Source organism: Anopheles cruzii, chromosome 2 (assembly GCF_943734635.1).
Source record: "Anopheles cruzii chromosome 2, idAnoCruzAS_RS32_06, whole genome shotgun sequence".
In the NCBI taxonomy this organism is placed as follows: Eukaryota; Metazoa; Arthropoda; class Insecta; order Diptera; family Culicidae; genus Anopheles; species Anopheles cruzii.
The window spans coordinates 40,933,571-40,949,216 of NC_069144.1; the positions used below are offsets into that span (position 1 = coordinate 40,933,571).

At 50.0% G+C, this 15,646-nt stretch overlaps 3 protein-coding genes across 4 annotated transcripts; 1 reads left to right on the forward strand and 2 right to left on the reverse strand.

Annotated features, from left to right (window-relative positions):
- The first annotated feature begins 468 nt into the window (after positions 1-468).
- On the forward strand, positions 469-8,787 carry LOC128269215 (uncharacterized). The gene is made up of 6 exons (XM_053006617.1): positions 469-569; positions 637-760; positions 4,026-4,359; positions 5,352-5,919; positions 5,987-6,311; positions 6,404-8,787. Exons 3-6 carry the CDS (start codon positions 4,041-4,043, stop codon positions 7,628-7,630), a joined length of 2,439 nt encoding a protein of 812 aa, XP_052862577.1. The 5' UTR covers positions 469-569; positions 637-760; positions 4,026-4,040; the 3' UTR covers positions 7,631-8,787.
- A 60-nt stretch (positions 8,788-8,847) lies between these two features.
- LOC128275769 (uncharacterized) lies at positions 8,848-13,352 on the reverse strand. 2 transcript variants are annotated; one of them, XM_053014395.1, is made up of 8 exons: positions 12,989-13,352; positions 12,348-12,442; positions 12,026-12,246; positions 11,176-11,949; positions 10,748-11,101; positions 10,259-10,675; positions 9,596-10,181; positions 8,848-9,531 (listed from the first exon to the last, which is right to left on the reverse strand). In XM_053014395.1, the coding sequence occupies exons 1-8, from the start codon at positions 13,190-13,192 to the stop codon at positions 8,892-8,894; spliced, it is 3,291 nt and encodes a 1,096-aa protein (XP_052870355.1). In that variant the 5' UTR covers positions 13,193-13,352; the 3' UTR covers positions 8,848-8,891. The 2 variants fall into 2 exon arrangements, with proteins under 2 accessions (XP_052870355.1, XP_052870346.1); XM_053014386.1 differs by having other exon boundaries at positions 10,259-10,693.
- A 517-nt stretch (positions 13,353-13,869) lies between these two features.
- LOC128267796 (DNA primase small subunit) lies at positions 13,870-15,310 on the reverse strand. The gene is made up of 3 exons (XM_053004719.1): positions 15,172-15,310; positions 14,136-15,090; positions 13,870-14,065 (listed from the first exon to the last, which is right to left on the reverse strand). Exons 1-3 carry the CDS (start codon positions 15,308-15,310, stop codon positions 13,870-13,872), a joined length of 1,290 nt encoding a protein of 429 aa, XP_052860679.1.
- Between the last annotated feature and the right edge of the window lie 336 nt (positions 15,311-15,646).

A 15,646-nucleotide genomic window follows, 5' to 3' on the forward strand; every position in this document is an offset into this window, starting at 1 on the left:
CGCGTGCTCAGCTCTCGGTTGTCGGTCTTGGGAGCAGTTTGTTGCGGCGTTCAGTTTAGTAGCCGCGGAAGCGTCTGAAAATGGCGCTCGACGGATTTAAAACACGGTTCCGTTTAATTAATTTATTCGGCACTTTCGGTAGCGGCTGCCAATGAACAGCGGTACGGCGAGCAAGCGTACCTGGCCGGAAAAGAAAATCACCTACCGACGTCACTGAGACGTGCAACAAGAGTGAAGTGATTTATTTATAAAACGTGGCCACGGCACCAAGAAGCGGCTATAGGCTAAGCTATTTTCTCGTCTTCGCTGTTCTAGTTCTCCCGTGTCCTGTGTGAAGCGCGTATTTTTGAAGTGTTTGCGGCTGCAAGTGCGCGGTTATGATGTTACAGGCGCGAATGGCTATGGAAGGGCCAAACGGCCCGATTATCGACGCAAGTTTCTGCTGAGCACAGCTGAAACGCAGCAGATGTTTTTGTGGCCCATGCTGTGATAAAATAAATAAAATTGAATGCAGCGGACCTCCCCGACGAGCGATTCGCTTCGCACAGCTGATAACTCCACGTGGTCCAGTGAGTGTTTGGTTTTGTGCACGAATGGAATGATTGTGGAATTGATTAAAAGGCAACTTTCCGACAGCAACGAAGACGTCTCCACGGTCTACCTCAGAGCAACTCGCGCTCCAATCAAGAGTAGTTGAAGGACTGGTCCGACGCGAAACGTGATTCAAGGCGGGCAGTCAGGCAGCAGTATAGCGCAAAAGGTGAGTCAGTGTCCATAGCGTCAGCGACCAGCATAATGCTGCTCGAAGTGATGAACAGATCGTGGTCCTCCGAGACGTTGAGCGTAAAACAAAACCTCTACGCCCGTTTGTTTGGGAGGCCCGCATCATTGAAGTCTGAGTAACCGGATACGATCCATTTAGCACTTTCGCTAGATCTGCTCTGGAGTCGTCTATGAGCCAGACCACGATACCACGATAGAGCGTTCGCGTCATCGAACTTGCTGATACGCTCCCGAATACTGATCATCCAACACATCTAAAGTTGTGAAATGAAGCTTTGGGGGTTTGAAATGTCTCCGGCTTGGCAAACCGTTCGGGCTTAAGAAAAATAAACCTTCATTAGCATGTGGTCGTGAATCACGAGCACCCGTCCGTGCTGACAATGATGCTGTTTGTCGGACGCGACCATCATACTCCAGTCAAGCAGCTTGGTTCACCGAGAAAGATGTGTGCGCACATCTTCGATACATATTGAAGATAGTCTGGGATTCCCTGGGGTTGGAGAACGCATGGTTAAAGAATCGAGTGCTGTGTTTTGTGACCATTAAAAATACATCTATAAAAAAATTACAACCATTAGAAGAAAGAGAGTGCTCCATTTTGGTGCTGGAATCTGTCATCCGCACTACACTCCAGACATCATTAAATTGTGGCGCACCAAAATATCAAAAGGCTACAATTATGAGCTCCCGCTCTGTGCCCTTCGGCTCGCAGCATCATAAACACCATAGCGTCACCTCGTTATCGGTTCGGCGGTCGGTCGCACAAATGCCGACTCCGTCATGGTTCACTTTCGTTTGGCCAGATGCCATCCTTCTCCGGGCGCTTCGCGAGAGACCGGCTTATCGTTCCGTTCAGATCAACCTCCACCAGAACCGGAAATCGCTGGCCAGGCAGTGATTTCATCGATACACTGCTTCGCGTGTCATCAACTATCCTAAGAATAACAAGTATTGCCACTGACGTCATCCTCCAGTCATGTCGCTTAAGGCTCCGGCTCCCGCCGAGCGGGCCTCGTCGAGTGCTTCCGCCGTTCGATGTTTGTCACTTTTCCGGCGTCTGCCGGCGTCTGCAAGAGGGAGGAACAGCAATTACTCAAACCGCGTCCGGTCGCTGAAAATCGGTTTCTCCCCCAGGGATGTCCCGGGGCAGCAGCACGGGCGCCAAGGATTGCCGGAACCCCTATGCCTTTGGCGACCGGCAACGTCGAAGTCAGGAAGCTCGTAATAGGTCACAGAATTATTGATGCACTGTTGGCACCACCGACCCCACCATTTCAGGCGGGCGGCGAGCCAGCCAGCCAGGGGTTCCGGTGCGCCAAGGAGAAAATACTCGTGTAAAGAAGGCGAAGTACCCGGCGAAGTGAGTGTACTTTTCTCCTGCTGCCGCCGCATCCGGAGTGCCGGGGTCGGCATTGTGCAAATGCATATTGTGCACAGTAGCGCATGGCTTCTCCGAGGACGAGACGAGCGCAGGATGTTTGTAACGACTCGCTTGGATCGAAGCTCGTTACGAAAGGATTATTATAGAACCGTCGGTTGGTGAATAGTCCGGCTTTCCAGGGAGCAATGAAGCGAAAAGTGACTCACCAAGGCGAGCTCGATGAATTGGCGGTTGCTTAAGGATTATTCCATCGAGAGTTCAGCGTTGAAGGGCTGAAGGCGCGGACTCGTAATCGGTTCCCTTCTAAGCTTTAAGGAAGGCTTTAAAACGAGATAGGATGTTTGTATATTAATTTGCTATAGAAAATTTAAATTTTAAAGCCTATATTCCTGGGAGGTCTGTCATTAGCGAGCGTTTATTACATTGGCGATGCCCCAACCAAGACGCCAACGGAGGAATGTGCTACATTTTCGCAGCATTGCAACAGCATTTCCCAGGCCCATCGAATTGAATAATTCATGCCACCGATTTTGCCTAGCCGCTTCCATCCGGCGGCAGTTAAGTGCTCCCACAGAGTTGCATTCAAAATTACAGCAAACGAACAACAAACGAACGGTTTGATTGCGCGCTCGGCTCGGACCGGACCGGAGTCGGAATTCAGTTGCACCGCCGTTGAATGCCTTACGTTCAATGCGTCCTCCGCAGCCCCCCGGAAGCTGGGGAAGGTCCCGGATCGGTGGCTGCCCAGAATAGATGGGCACGATTGTGCTCAATTACGGTAGTCCGTGTCTAGGCCTGGGGTCGTGTGTCGTCTATCTTCCACCAGCGGCAGGCCGGGCCGTGACGGTATCGAATCGGATCACACAGAGAATAGACGGTGCATCTCATCAAGCATCGCGCGACCTCCACCTACCTAAACGAGCGTGTAGCGACCGACGAATCGGTTTACAGTGTTGATAGACAAACAACCACCCATAAAACCGCCGGCAATTATCGTGGCGGCTTTTCTCACCGTTTTTTTTAGCACCTCTCCAAACAGAGAACCTACCGGACGTTTCGGCCAGCCCGCAATAGCGAAGAGGCTAAAAGGTGCGAGCCGCCAAACTTTGCGCGTTGCTCAACTTGACCTTCCCGAGCCGGATGGAACGTTGTCCAAAGTAAGCCCTGTTGCCAGAAAATCCCACTACTGCGCTGGAGTTCCCGTGCATCTTGTCCTTGACATCGGATGTCAAGAGTGGATTTAGTTGGAGCAGCAAAAACTAAACGATCGCTCACGTGCCGGTGTGTGGTTTCCATGGTTTGATGGTTTGGCGATTCGCAACATTCTCACCGGTTGGCCTTGGGCCTTGGTCACTCGTTCGGGGCATAGTTCGAGGCACCTCACGATTAGCAGCAACGACAGACATAATAAAAAAGTGTGCCCCCTCCGCGAGACTCCTTGCATGATGACGGCATTCGTCATCGGGCGGCGTGCGTTAATGTTGAATTAATCGTTCAAAACATTCGAAAAAACGAAACCAAAGAGGCCAAAATCGCAGCAAGACAGGAATCATTAGCGAAGGCAATACTACCACAGCACAGAACACACACACGAGAGGGTAAGAATTCGGAGATGATTACTTTTCGTGTTTCTCCTTCTTCGATTGAAGACCGAATGTCGGGCTTCGGTCACACCCGGTCTTCGACTTCCTCGTCTACTAGTCGCGCTTAGTCCGTTCCGTGTGGCGCGTTTGCGATGTGTTTGTCCGGATAATTACGGGGGCTCTTACGAGTCCCTGGGAAGCTGTTGGGAAGAAGCGTCTCCTCTAAAACTCCGCATGGACTTACGCGGATTTGTTTTGCATTTGTTCCCCCATTGCAGCGATGAGCATACAACATGAAACACTCGGTGTTACAGACACTGCTCGAACCGGCCACAGCAATCGGGCTAGCCCACGGTAAGAAGCAGCAGCATTATCGGCCGCTACAGCAACAACAGTCCACCTGTACCAACAACCGGCGTGATGGTGGTGGTGGTGCTTCCGGGCGCAGCTTACTGCTACCAACGGACCGGTGTGGCCGGCTGCCGGTGCTCGGATTCGCTTTGGTGTTCTGCCTCACGGTGTATCTTTACTTCACGACCACCACCTGGACGGATGTGCCCCAGATGATCGTCACCATCCCGCCCGACGATGCCGATCTGCCCGGACCGAAAGGTAAGGTGGTGATCCCGCCTGCACGACTCGAAGCGCTCGATAAAGACCTCTGAAAGACCGAACCAAGTTACACCTAGTTGTTGTTGTTTTGTGTTATGCATGCATTGCGTAGTTTGTGTTCAGTGTATTTCCGGAACGGACGTTGTTCTGATGGCATGTAACCACTCCGATGTTCCGGTTGTGTAGCTGTAACCCATGTTTTATAATTTGACAAGCTTTTCTAATCTTGCTTATTCTGCATTTTAAAAATTTAAATAAAACCAAAGATTAGAATCGGCATACATTCGGCATATTCTGCAAATTTTTTTGCTTACTCCCTCATGTCTATTGTTTTTCCTGTTTTCTGGTCCCAGAAATCTGTAACTATAGCTGATTAGAAACTAGCTTGCAATCCGCCCATTTCCTTCTAGTAGCTTTAGTAGCGTAGGCCTTCCTTCCAAAACAAGACGATCGTCAATCAATCAAGCCAACAGCATAAGCAGCACATAAGCAGCAGCCAATTGGTTTTAATGTTTCTCTTTTTTATCTCTTGTTTATTCCCCTTTATCGTAATTTGTTTCATTTACCTGTTTTCTCTCAACCTATCACATTGCCCAACACGCTCACTTACTACACGCGATGCGATACTGTGTATCAATTTGATGGGTCCGGAACCCAACTTCTCATGAATTCCTTCATTGTGTATATATGGATTTTCGAACCGCGGTTGTTGTGAAACCAAAAACACCGTCCGTGAAACGGCCATTCAAACACGCCTTGCAATTGCACGCCCCCCTAATCTACTGTTAACGGGTTTTGTTTTTCGTGTGTGTTTTGATGTTGTTGATATTCCTATTAATAAAAACGCAAACCTCACGCGCCCCTGTGCTTTTCCCGTTTACGTTACCCACAACATAAATATTTAATCAATAAATGTGCCACAACGCAAAACGATCAATTCCCCTCCTTAATGTAACGATGTGTGACTGCAAACGCGTGTTAAAAAGAAACAGAACAAAATGCAATAAAATGCACCACCCACCACGAGCATCATCACTACCCACACCCACACCAGCACCCCCCGGCCGACGCACGAGCGACGGCAGATGAACTGCTGCGTCTCACTTCCAATGCCAATCGAATAATTCCAATCGTTACCCAAACCGACGCACACCATTCCGTGGCCACCGCGACTGGCACCGCTATCGCCCCCAATGCCTCCAACGATCCCGGAACGATCGGCAACCCTCCTTCTCCGTGGACCACCACCACCGGACCGCACGATCCGCGTGCGCCAGTGCCGAAGGGTTTCCTGGTGTGGGGACCGGGCTGCCAGATCATGGACCTGGACCCGCTGGCCAAGGACGTGATGCGGCTGTTCAGCAAGGAGCGGTTTGTGCCGTGCAGTCCGAAGCAACCGCTGACCACGGTCGAGCAGCACTTTGACAACGACACGGTTCTGGTGCGGTTTCACCCGGAGCGGATGGAGGCCTATATGCCGCACTACATGCGTTACGTCCGGTGCTGCTACCAGAGCATCGAACGGTCCGGCACGAAGGATAAGGCGGACAAGAACTTTTGGTACGGGGGGTAGTATGAGGATGAGGTGAGGGGAGATTAGGTCTAATCGATCTACTTTCGCTTCCAGGGTTGGCGAATGTGTTGCCTTCAACCAATCGTTCCTGCTTCCGGCGGCAGTGCGGACCGGATTTCTGGTACGCTGCAAGGCTGGCGTATCGGAGGGCAGCAAGTCGAAGAAGGCGATCTACACCAACGCACACGCACTCGTCCGGCCGCTGCCGAGCGTCCAGGAGCGGCTGGAGAAGTTTAGCGGTCGCAGCGAGAAGCGACCCCTCAGTGTGCTGATGATCGGGATCGATAGCATCTCAAGACTGAATCTCATCCGCGCGATGCCCCATACGGCGCAGCATCTCTACAACTCGGGCTGGTTCGAGCTGAAGGGTTACAACAAGGTTCGGACACCGTTTTTCTTACACCAAACCACATGTCTGTATAGGTTTGATTCTATTGATTGATTGATTGGTTTCCTACCGACCGACGACAGATTGACGATAACACGTACCCAAATCTAATGGCCATCTTGACGGGCTACAACAACTCGCTCGCGTACTCGGTGTGCAACCCGCGGAAAGTCGGCCAGCTGGAGGAGTGTCCGTTTCTGTGGAAGTACTTTGCCGACAGCGGATACGCGACGGCGTACGCCGAGGATGAAGCGAGCATCAACACTTTCAACTACCACAAGTACGGGTTCGTGGAGCAACCGACCGACCACTACTTCCGCCCGGTGGCCCTGGCGGCGGAGAAGAATCTGTCGAAGAAGATCAAGAACTCGCTCACGTTCTGCCTCGGATATCAGAACTACGCCGACTACATCTACCAGTACGCGCTCGACTTTGCGACACAGTACCGGGCCGAGCCGTACTTTGGGCTCTTCTGGACGAACACGTTCAGTCACAACGACATCAGCGATCCATCGTCGATGGACCTGCGCATGAAGTACTACCTCGAGCAGCTGGACGATCGGGGAATCCTGAACAGCAGCATGGTGGTGTTTTTCAGCGATCACGGGTTGCGCTTCGGCCCGGTCCGGATGCTGCTGACCGGCTGGCTGGAAGAGCGGCTACCGTTCAACTTCATCTGGCTGCCGGAATGGTTCCGCGAGGAGCACCCCGAGATTGTGCAGGCGCTCAAGATCAACCGGAACCGGCTCACGAACCCGTACGACCTGCACGCCACCCTCAAGCACGTGCTCGAGCTGTCCGGGCGCATCGATAATCTGCCGGGGCCGCTAAGCTGCCCAAACTGTCAGAGCATCTTCACGGAGGTTCCGTGGAACCGGTCGTGCGAGGAGACGGCCATCGAATCGCACTGGTGCACCTGCGCCAACTTTAAGCCCATCGACAAAAACTCGGCGATGGTGCAACGGGCGATCGCGTTCGTAATCGACTACGTCAACGTGGATCTGGACCGGCACCGGAACAGCACGACGAGCAACTACGCTTGCGCCAAGCTGACACTGGGAGCCATCACGCTCGCCAAAATGGCCCGCCAGCCGAAGGGAAAGCTAGCGTACAACGACTATCTGCTGATCTTCGAAGGCAAACCGGGCGGCGGCAAGTTCGAGTCCACCGTACGCCACCACCTGGGAAGGGATGAATTCGAAATTACCGGCTCCATCAGCCGGCTGAACGAGTACGCCAGCCAGAGCGAGTGTATGCACGTCGACTACCTGCGAAAGTATTGCTACTGCCAGCGGATCAAACTCTTCTAAGCGCCGGGTCCGGCAATCGAACGACGGCACAGTTGTTGGGTGCAAGTTCCTTAAGTTTTAGCTAAAGTATTACACAGCAAAAGTCTGTTTTATTGCTCTTACGGCCTAATTCGCTGAGCGCGTTGAAATCAAACCAATCGATTCTGATGCAGATTTTTTGAGGTACGAATCCCGTCATTCCACACAAGTTTCCCCAAATGTTCGCTTTCATGTCAGCTTGATGCGTCCTGCGCGAAGCGTCCGATTCTATACCGCCCTGCTTTGTACTATCTGCCCTAAGCGGGAATCAAAATATTCTAAGAACCACTCGACGTTCCTTTATTAGTGTAGAATGTAGGCCAAGGGGCAATATTGAGATTGTGGCCGATGGCAGGATGGCGTAGAAACTCGTAGCAATAGCTCAGTAGTAGAACTTCAGTCGTATCAGTGCCAACGAAGAGGCCGGTAGAAAGCAAGCTAGATGTAATGATTTAGTGTAATAAAATGGACAGAATGAAGAGTTAAGCTTAAGAACTGAGTGAGTAGCTTTAGCGTGTAGCATGTAGATGGAGCTACATAGACAGACCTAGGGAATCCCCATTGATCCTGCACGAATGGGGAAAGTTTTCCGTTAAAATGGCATTAACAACGCTTAGATTACATACTACCATTTGCGGCTAACACCCCATGGTAGGAATGAAGCGATTGGTAATCTACAAACCCTTCTTTCGGCCGTAACGGCGAATGGTATTACTGAATGGATAATTTAGCGTGGACCAAAACATGCTTATAGATGAGGGGATGCCCAGTGTCGCATCGTAGACAAATTATTGAACTTTTGAGCAACTCAATTCGTAAAGGTCGTATATTGAACCATAAAGTAAGATAGTATTTGCATCCAATGCAATTCGTACACACCAAGCACAAGCGGAGCGAAGTATGGCGAAGTTAACTGGAGTACCGTGAACCCGCCCAAACCTGCTGTACATAGTTATACCAACCCGGTTCCGCGCTTTTGTTAATATATCGAATAGTGAAAAATATACAACCGAAGATCTTACGGCAAGCGCCAAACCAAAACGCAGCCACTAAAGCGATGGATCAAAACAGATGAATACTATTTTACCATTTTTTGTTATATACTGGTTATTGAATAATACTAAAATAAAATCAGTACGAAAACCAAAACCCACTCTAATGTAATTACTTATACAGCCACATAGCGGTTAATTTATTAAACAATACTCAGTACATACTAAAATAACACTAGATAGCAGCCTCGTCACACTTCATGCCGTCGCTCATTTACCGCTGATCGGTGAACATCAGTACATTGAACGTTACGCTTCGGTACGGCCCCACTAGAACTTGGAGCACTACGTCGGTCATTTGCTCCTGAAAAGCGCCCGCTATCTAGCTGATCCACCGAATAAGTACGCGTGGATAGTAGCGTCCTAGTGGCGGAAGTTGTCCTGGTTATGCTTCCCTGCGATGGAAACCGACCAAAACACGTACAAATCTTGACCGGCTCCGAGCTTGCTGATGGCTGTTGGTCGTTTTCCAGCGTCTGCTCGGAGTAAAGCAGCGTCGATTGTCGCATCTGCTGCATAGCTTGGGACATTACGATACGACCATTGCAGATCGAACAATGGTCTGCTGCAGGTCCTGGACCCGGTATGGACGAGGGATTGCTGTGTAGTTGCGCTCTTTGATGATTCCGACAGACTGGACAATGCCTGCAGAGTACATTGTAGGCGATATTTGCTGTTGCCGCGTCGGAACTGGTGCCTCCGCTTTGGATTTGATGAAACGATCGATTGATCGATTGACACAAACAAGGACTTCGGAAGGACGTGGTCGCGGATGCAGTAAGGTGTGTCAACGCAGTTCGGTCAGAGTTGATTGTCTCCTGACTAGAGGATCTATAGAATGGAAGAAAAAACGGTTAGTCACACAAAACTAGTCGTTGCGACATTTGTTACTTACAATTCATTATCGTCCGAAGCGTTATGTCCAAAGCCAATCAAATAGGAATCCAGTTCCTGTATTTGGTGCAGATCGATATAGTTTGGTGTGGCCATTGCTACAGTGCCCGTAGGAACCGGTTGTACCGATCTTTCTTCATCTAGGCTGCCCGTAAACGCTTGCCAGGCAGGGTTCGTTTGACTAGGATCACTCCAAATGCTGGCGGGGAACATGTTACTAGCTGTTGTAGTAACAGCTGGCTGGACAATTTCTGGATTGTCGCTGTTGTTGTCACGATCCACTGATTGATTGTTGTTCGAAGGTACGGTACTGGATGCCACTAGTGTTGAGGGTTGAGTAGTTCCAGGCGTACCAGCAAATGCAACGATGTTGGGAAGAAAGCTTACTCCGAGCGAGTTCGGAATAGGGTCTTCCGCAAGGATGCGCGGCCCACCGCCCGAAATGCTGATCGATGGGCACGCGAGGACGGTGTCGGTACGGCTCGCATAGAATCGAGCATTACTCTGGTCGTACGTGGGCGGAGGACTGGACGAGCCTGTGCCACGGCCACTGCTCTGGCCCGTACCCGAAGACGACGCTGGAGTTTCTGTAAACGCCATTCTATGTGAAAGCTAACACTAGTGCAATCTACATTTCGCTTGAAGTGGGAAAAAAATGACTCACCTAGTATGCGAGAGCTGATAAAGAAATCATCTCGATCCATTCGATTCCAATTGGACACCACCCGCAGATTATTGTCTTCAGGTTCCGCATCTGAGTAGCGTTCGTAAGCGTCACTATCTTCAAAGTCGCCTTCGTCCAGACCCAAAACCATGCCTCTCGAGTAACCACTCGTTGTCGGTGTAGACTCCCCTTCCGGCGGCAATTCAACCTCCAGAATCGGATGGTCCGACGAAGCGTTACTCGGGCGACGTGAACGTCTCATGCGACTCTGTCGTCCCGAAGCTGACGACGAGTGGCGACGCCGTTTTCGCCTCATCTCGTCATCCATACCGATCTTGATGATCTCATCGTAATCCGGGGGCGCTTCGTAGTTTGGTGGATCGTCCATCTCTTCCGGTCCGTGCGTAGCGTTACTGTCTGTATGTATAACACTCACTGAAGATGAATGTCTTGCCGTTTGGCGGCTACTCAGACGGAAACGGAACTCACCTAACAGTTCACTGATGGTCTGCAGTTGACTGTGCAGTTCGCGCTGCTGTCGGGCCCGGTTTCCGGTGCGATACAGCAGAACGATCAGTGCCGATATCAACATGATCAGACCCAAACTGCTGGCAATGAAGATGATGGTGGCAGTGCGCAGATCCGGGTAGCGATCCATCTTCGGGAAGTAGTAGTTCGGTGTATGCGCATACCAGCGCCGATCCAACGGTTCGGCGGCCCACTCCTGCACGCAGCTTTCGGGCTCATCACTGTTGTCTCCGCAATGATCAAATCCGTCACAGTGCAGCTGTATCGGAATGCACTTTCGGTTCTGGCAAAGAAACTCCGTGCCCATGTAGCAATCTGCAACCGGAACAACGGGAAATCGGGTGTCACACGTTTGTGTTTTACCATACTGTTGCTTCCATGGACCTTACCCATATAGCTGAAGGCTGAGTAAACCAGTGCCAGTCGTGACAGTGAGCCAAATGTGGCTCTCAGATGAACGTAGAATCCTGACGTTAGTGGAACTATTAGTTCCCTTTTCGACGCACTACCATCAGGCTTGACCATGCTGAGGACCGCCCCATCCGAGGTAGTTCCCTGTATGATCGTTAGCATTGAATTGGGCCCAAGCTTCTCCAGGGTGTCCACCCGAAGCGATAGATGCGTCTTCAGATGGGAGTACGTATTGGGCGGTTTGACGAGCCAAACGCAGTCGTAGATTTGACTTTCGTTTGCAGCACGAACCATCTTCATCATGGTGATGGCCCCACCAATGTTTTCCACCACACCGCCACAGTTGGTGTTCGGGTGGAGTGACCGATCGGTGGAGCTGGCAACGTTCAGAAAGGAAACCTGGCCACGGTAGCCCAATGCCGATCCACCGTTCGCGTAGAAACGGATAATCATCGAAGGTCCCGTACTTTGCACTACTGGAGGACGAAAAATCGCCCCTGAAACGGCACACAACCGTTGCCCGTTCCAGTCGTAGAAATCCATCGTTGAAGTCTTAGCGAGTTGAAAGTCGCTAAACATGACATTTATCCGACACGCTTCCACATTGCAGCTTAGGACATACTCCTTCCCGAAGTCCCTCGGATAGTACGAGGGAAAGTGAGGTGTCGCTATAACTCGATGCTGCTGGACGCTACCGATGTCCGTTACATTCGGCGGAGGGCCAGGGTTGGCTTGTATTGTTTCGCGATTCCCTAAAGGGACAGTTTAGATAGAAATGTTAGGTTCAGAATGTTTCTTTCGCATGTAAAGAGTTCTCATCGGACTTACGTTCCGCTACATAATCCAAGGTGAAGGCGTGCGAGTGGTTGCTCCAGTAAACGAACTTGATCATCACCGAGCGCGTCTGAGTTTGGTAGACGACATCGTGACCACAGTTTCGTCGACCGCTAAAGTCCGTCTCATCGAACGGTGGCTCGATAAATTCCAGATAATCGCACCGACACGGTGGTTCATTGTGCACGGGGCATTTGGTGGGAAAGTTGGAGTAACTAATGGAGGATAAAGATTGAAGGTTTTACCTAACCCCGTAATCCGGTCGGCCCACTAATCGTACGCCACACCCCAGTGAAAGTGTCGGGTCTTCGGTTACCTTAATGAGATTTTAAAATTGCACGATGGACAGGTTACCAGTTCCAGGGTGCACACGTTGGCGGTTGTTTGATTGGCCCCCGTCGTTCTAGGGAGCTGCAAAGATGATGAATGTCAGTAATCTGCAATCATTAGCCTTCAAATACAGTTCAAAACTAGTGTCCTCCATTGGCCTCCCCCCGCGTTGACTATTCTCTAGTCGTTCAAGGAGAGACGTTGAACTATAATTGTCAAGAAAACGTCGACAACCCCTTCGTTGCTACTAAGGGTACCTCTAAACTGGATTAGGGGGGTGACTCGAAGAAGCTTGACCTTTAGGGCTTTGGTGCGAATTCAATCGTGTCTGGTGTGGTTTGTGCAGTAGCACTTGAAAACTGAATTATTTGCAGTAAAGAGTAATTGGCACTGAATATCAAATCACTTACAGTGCCTAGCAGCAATAGTCACTAGGCAAAGGCATTACAGGCAAATTTTAATGAACATGCTTCAAAATCAACGCAATATGAATCACATTAATATTCAATAAGCCCAACGGCATCACTAAATACCGGAAACGAATGTTGTTGTTACCCGGTAATCCAATTTACTGAACGATACTCATGATTCATCGGAATCGATTTGGTTACGTGCAGCCGAACTTACATAAGGCGCCACAGTCACATTTGTGGCTTGCAGTTGACCACGATCTCCTAGCTCGAAGTACACCCGGTGACCATTGTATGCTCCACAGATTTCGTTACTTCGAAACACTTTCGGAAAGCATTGCACAAACGAAACGCGCGGTAGACAACAGAGAATTGACGCACCAAGAATTAATAGTAAGGACTGCGCAGAGTGCTTAAGCATTCTGGCACTGTTTCCACTCCTTCCCCGATGGCGTATACGAACGCCGATTATAGTTTAAACTACGCCGAATTGCCGACAATTCGTTTTAGAGCACTTGGGTTTTCACCGGAACATCAATAGTTCCGTTTTCAGCACTTCGAGTCGTCGTTCGGTTCGGTCGTGTTTGTTCCGTTCAAAAGCCGCGATGATACTGAGAGAACTGTGGCCGCTCTAGCACCGTCAACGGTTTTCGGAAGCCTTACAACCGTGGCACGGCGGGACATCCGAAGAGGTTTAACAACGTTACGCATCGCATTTGTAAATGTCAGCTTGTAATAAAGAAGCATGTTGCATATCCTGCTGCAGGCACTTTATTACATGCGCCGGACGCCACGGGTTTTCGACGAATCCTTGCCCAGACGGTGCCATTTGTGTTCTGTTTGTGACTTACATCACAATATTCTCGTCACCCGAAACTAGCACTGCCATTTCGGAGGGAATGCTCCTTTCTAGAGGCAGGTTGGATTGTTGGGAATAGTGGCAGAGGCATAACGAAGCACATTCCATACCGTAGCAACCAGGTGGCCATCAGGTAAAGGTTACGTGCGGTCATTACAACACAAGTTCAAGAGCTAGACAGTGCATATGCATTGCTGGTGAATGATTCTTTATTATAAAAATAACACCTTTTACTCGAGTTAGAATTCCATTGTCATATCTCTGACGGTCGACGCCTTGGCTTTCAACGATTGCTCCAGCTTGCGGAGAAACTCTTCGAATATGACGGTGCCTTTGAACATGCTGGTCTTCTTGTAGTCCTTAATCCGTGAGCGTGTCTCTTCACCTTCAACCGCATTCTCTTCATCGAATGCGTTCACTTCCTTCAGTATCTCGCTGGAAGAAAGAATGAAATGAAACATAAAATGTTGCCCAGGTGATCCGCTGGTTTTACGGGAGGTCTTACGTTATCGTGGGCACATCCGTAGGATCAAACTTGCTGACAGTGTGCGGGTTGAAGGGTACGCAGATTTTGCCAGTTTTCGGATGCACACAGAACGGAGATTTGAGCAAATGGTTGAATCCTTTCGTGACGTTTATATCCAGTCGCGGGTAGGTGAACGCCAGCATCGTTTCCTCAACGATGAATCGGTAGCGACGGTTTCGGTTACCGCCCGAAAGGCGCATTTCTTCAAAAAATCGCTTAAATTCAGCCCAAGCATCACGCGAATCACCCTTCACCTGTTTCAACCGTTTCTCCAAATCACCGCGTACGGCCGGGTCCTGTATCATGGCGAGCAGCTTTTTCAGGCCCTCCGCAGTGCCGAAAATGTTTTGATCTTCGAGACAAATTTCCTCAAACAGTGGCTCTATCACCCGAAAAGCTCGCCTCACGCTGTGATGCATTTCGTCGAAAATGATCACACGCGAAACGGTCCCTTCGCCACCGGAAACCAACACATTCAGGTACTGGGCGATTGCCGAACGGGCTGGGGCGTCCAGGAGGCGGGCCGATTTATCACACACCCAGCAGTGAATACCACGACGACCACTGAACACCCACAGAAGGTGCTCGAAACCGAAATCCACGCGCAATGCTTCGTCCAACACCCGGACGGCAATCGACATGAACTTCCAGCAGCGCGTACAAACGTTCGCTTCGCTGCAGCACGTCCGAATGTCATCGTAATCGGTCATATCGATATCGAACACCAGTTCACGCTGCACCGGTTGCATGTTCGTGCTGCCACGGTGATCCCTCGGCCTTATGTTGTAGACCGCTCCGATGTCGATCTTAACGGGAACCTTCGCGCAGATCTCACGTTCCAAGTCTTGCTCCGTTTCGAACGATTGGTAACGGATGTACACGTCATCCTGAAGCGTGAATGAAAACTCCCGATTGGAGAACACAAACGCTTCCGCTAAAAAGAAATTCAAATGTTTTACAATACTTTTACATGCTTACTTACGGCCAGGCATGTAAGCTTGTTGTCCATACTTACAGCGAGCGTACGACATCCATCGATAAAACTGCTTATGGGGGAACAATCGTTTGTAATACACTGGCAGCAAGTCCTGCAGTATGTTGGGATCGAAGCTCGATTTGGTGGCCTTCGCAACAGTTTCTTCCGACTCAGGCATTACGAAGAACGAATTTACACAATAGCAAACAACAACGGTCGTAGTCAAACAACGATAACTCGCGTTCAGCGAAAGAAAAACGCGCCATTAACAACACAACAACTGTCACCGTATTGTTTACAGCGGCACTGTTTATCAGCTGCTACTAGGTTTAAGGTTATGGTTTCATTGCTGCAGAGTGAACTGAGCCCACTTAAGCCACTGTATTGTGAAGGTAAAAATGTTTGGGTATGTAAAACTTAATATCATTAATTAAATTCTTATAGTTCATCAAATTTAGACTTATTAAATAACCGCACAACTTAATGTGTCCTTCAGCCATGCCGTTTGTACGCC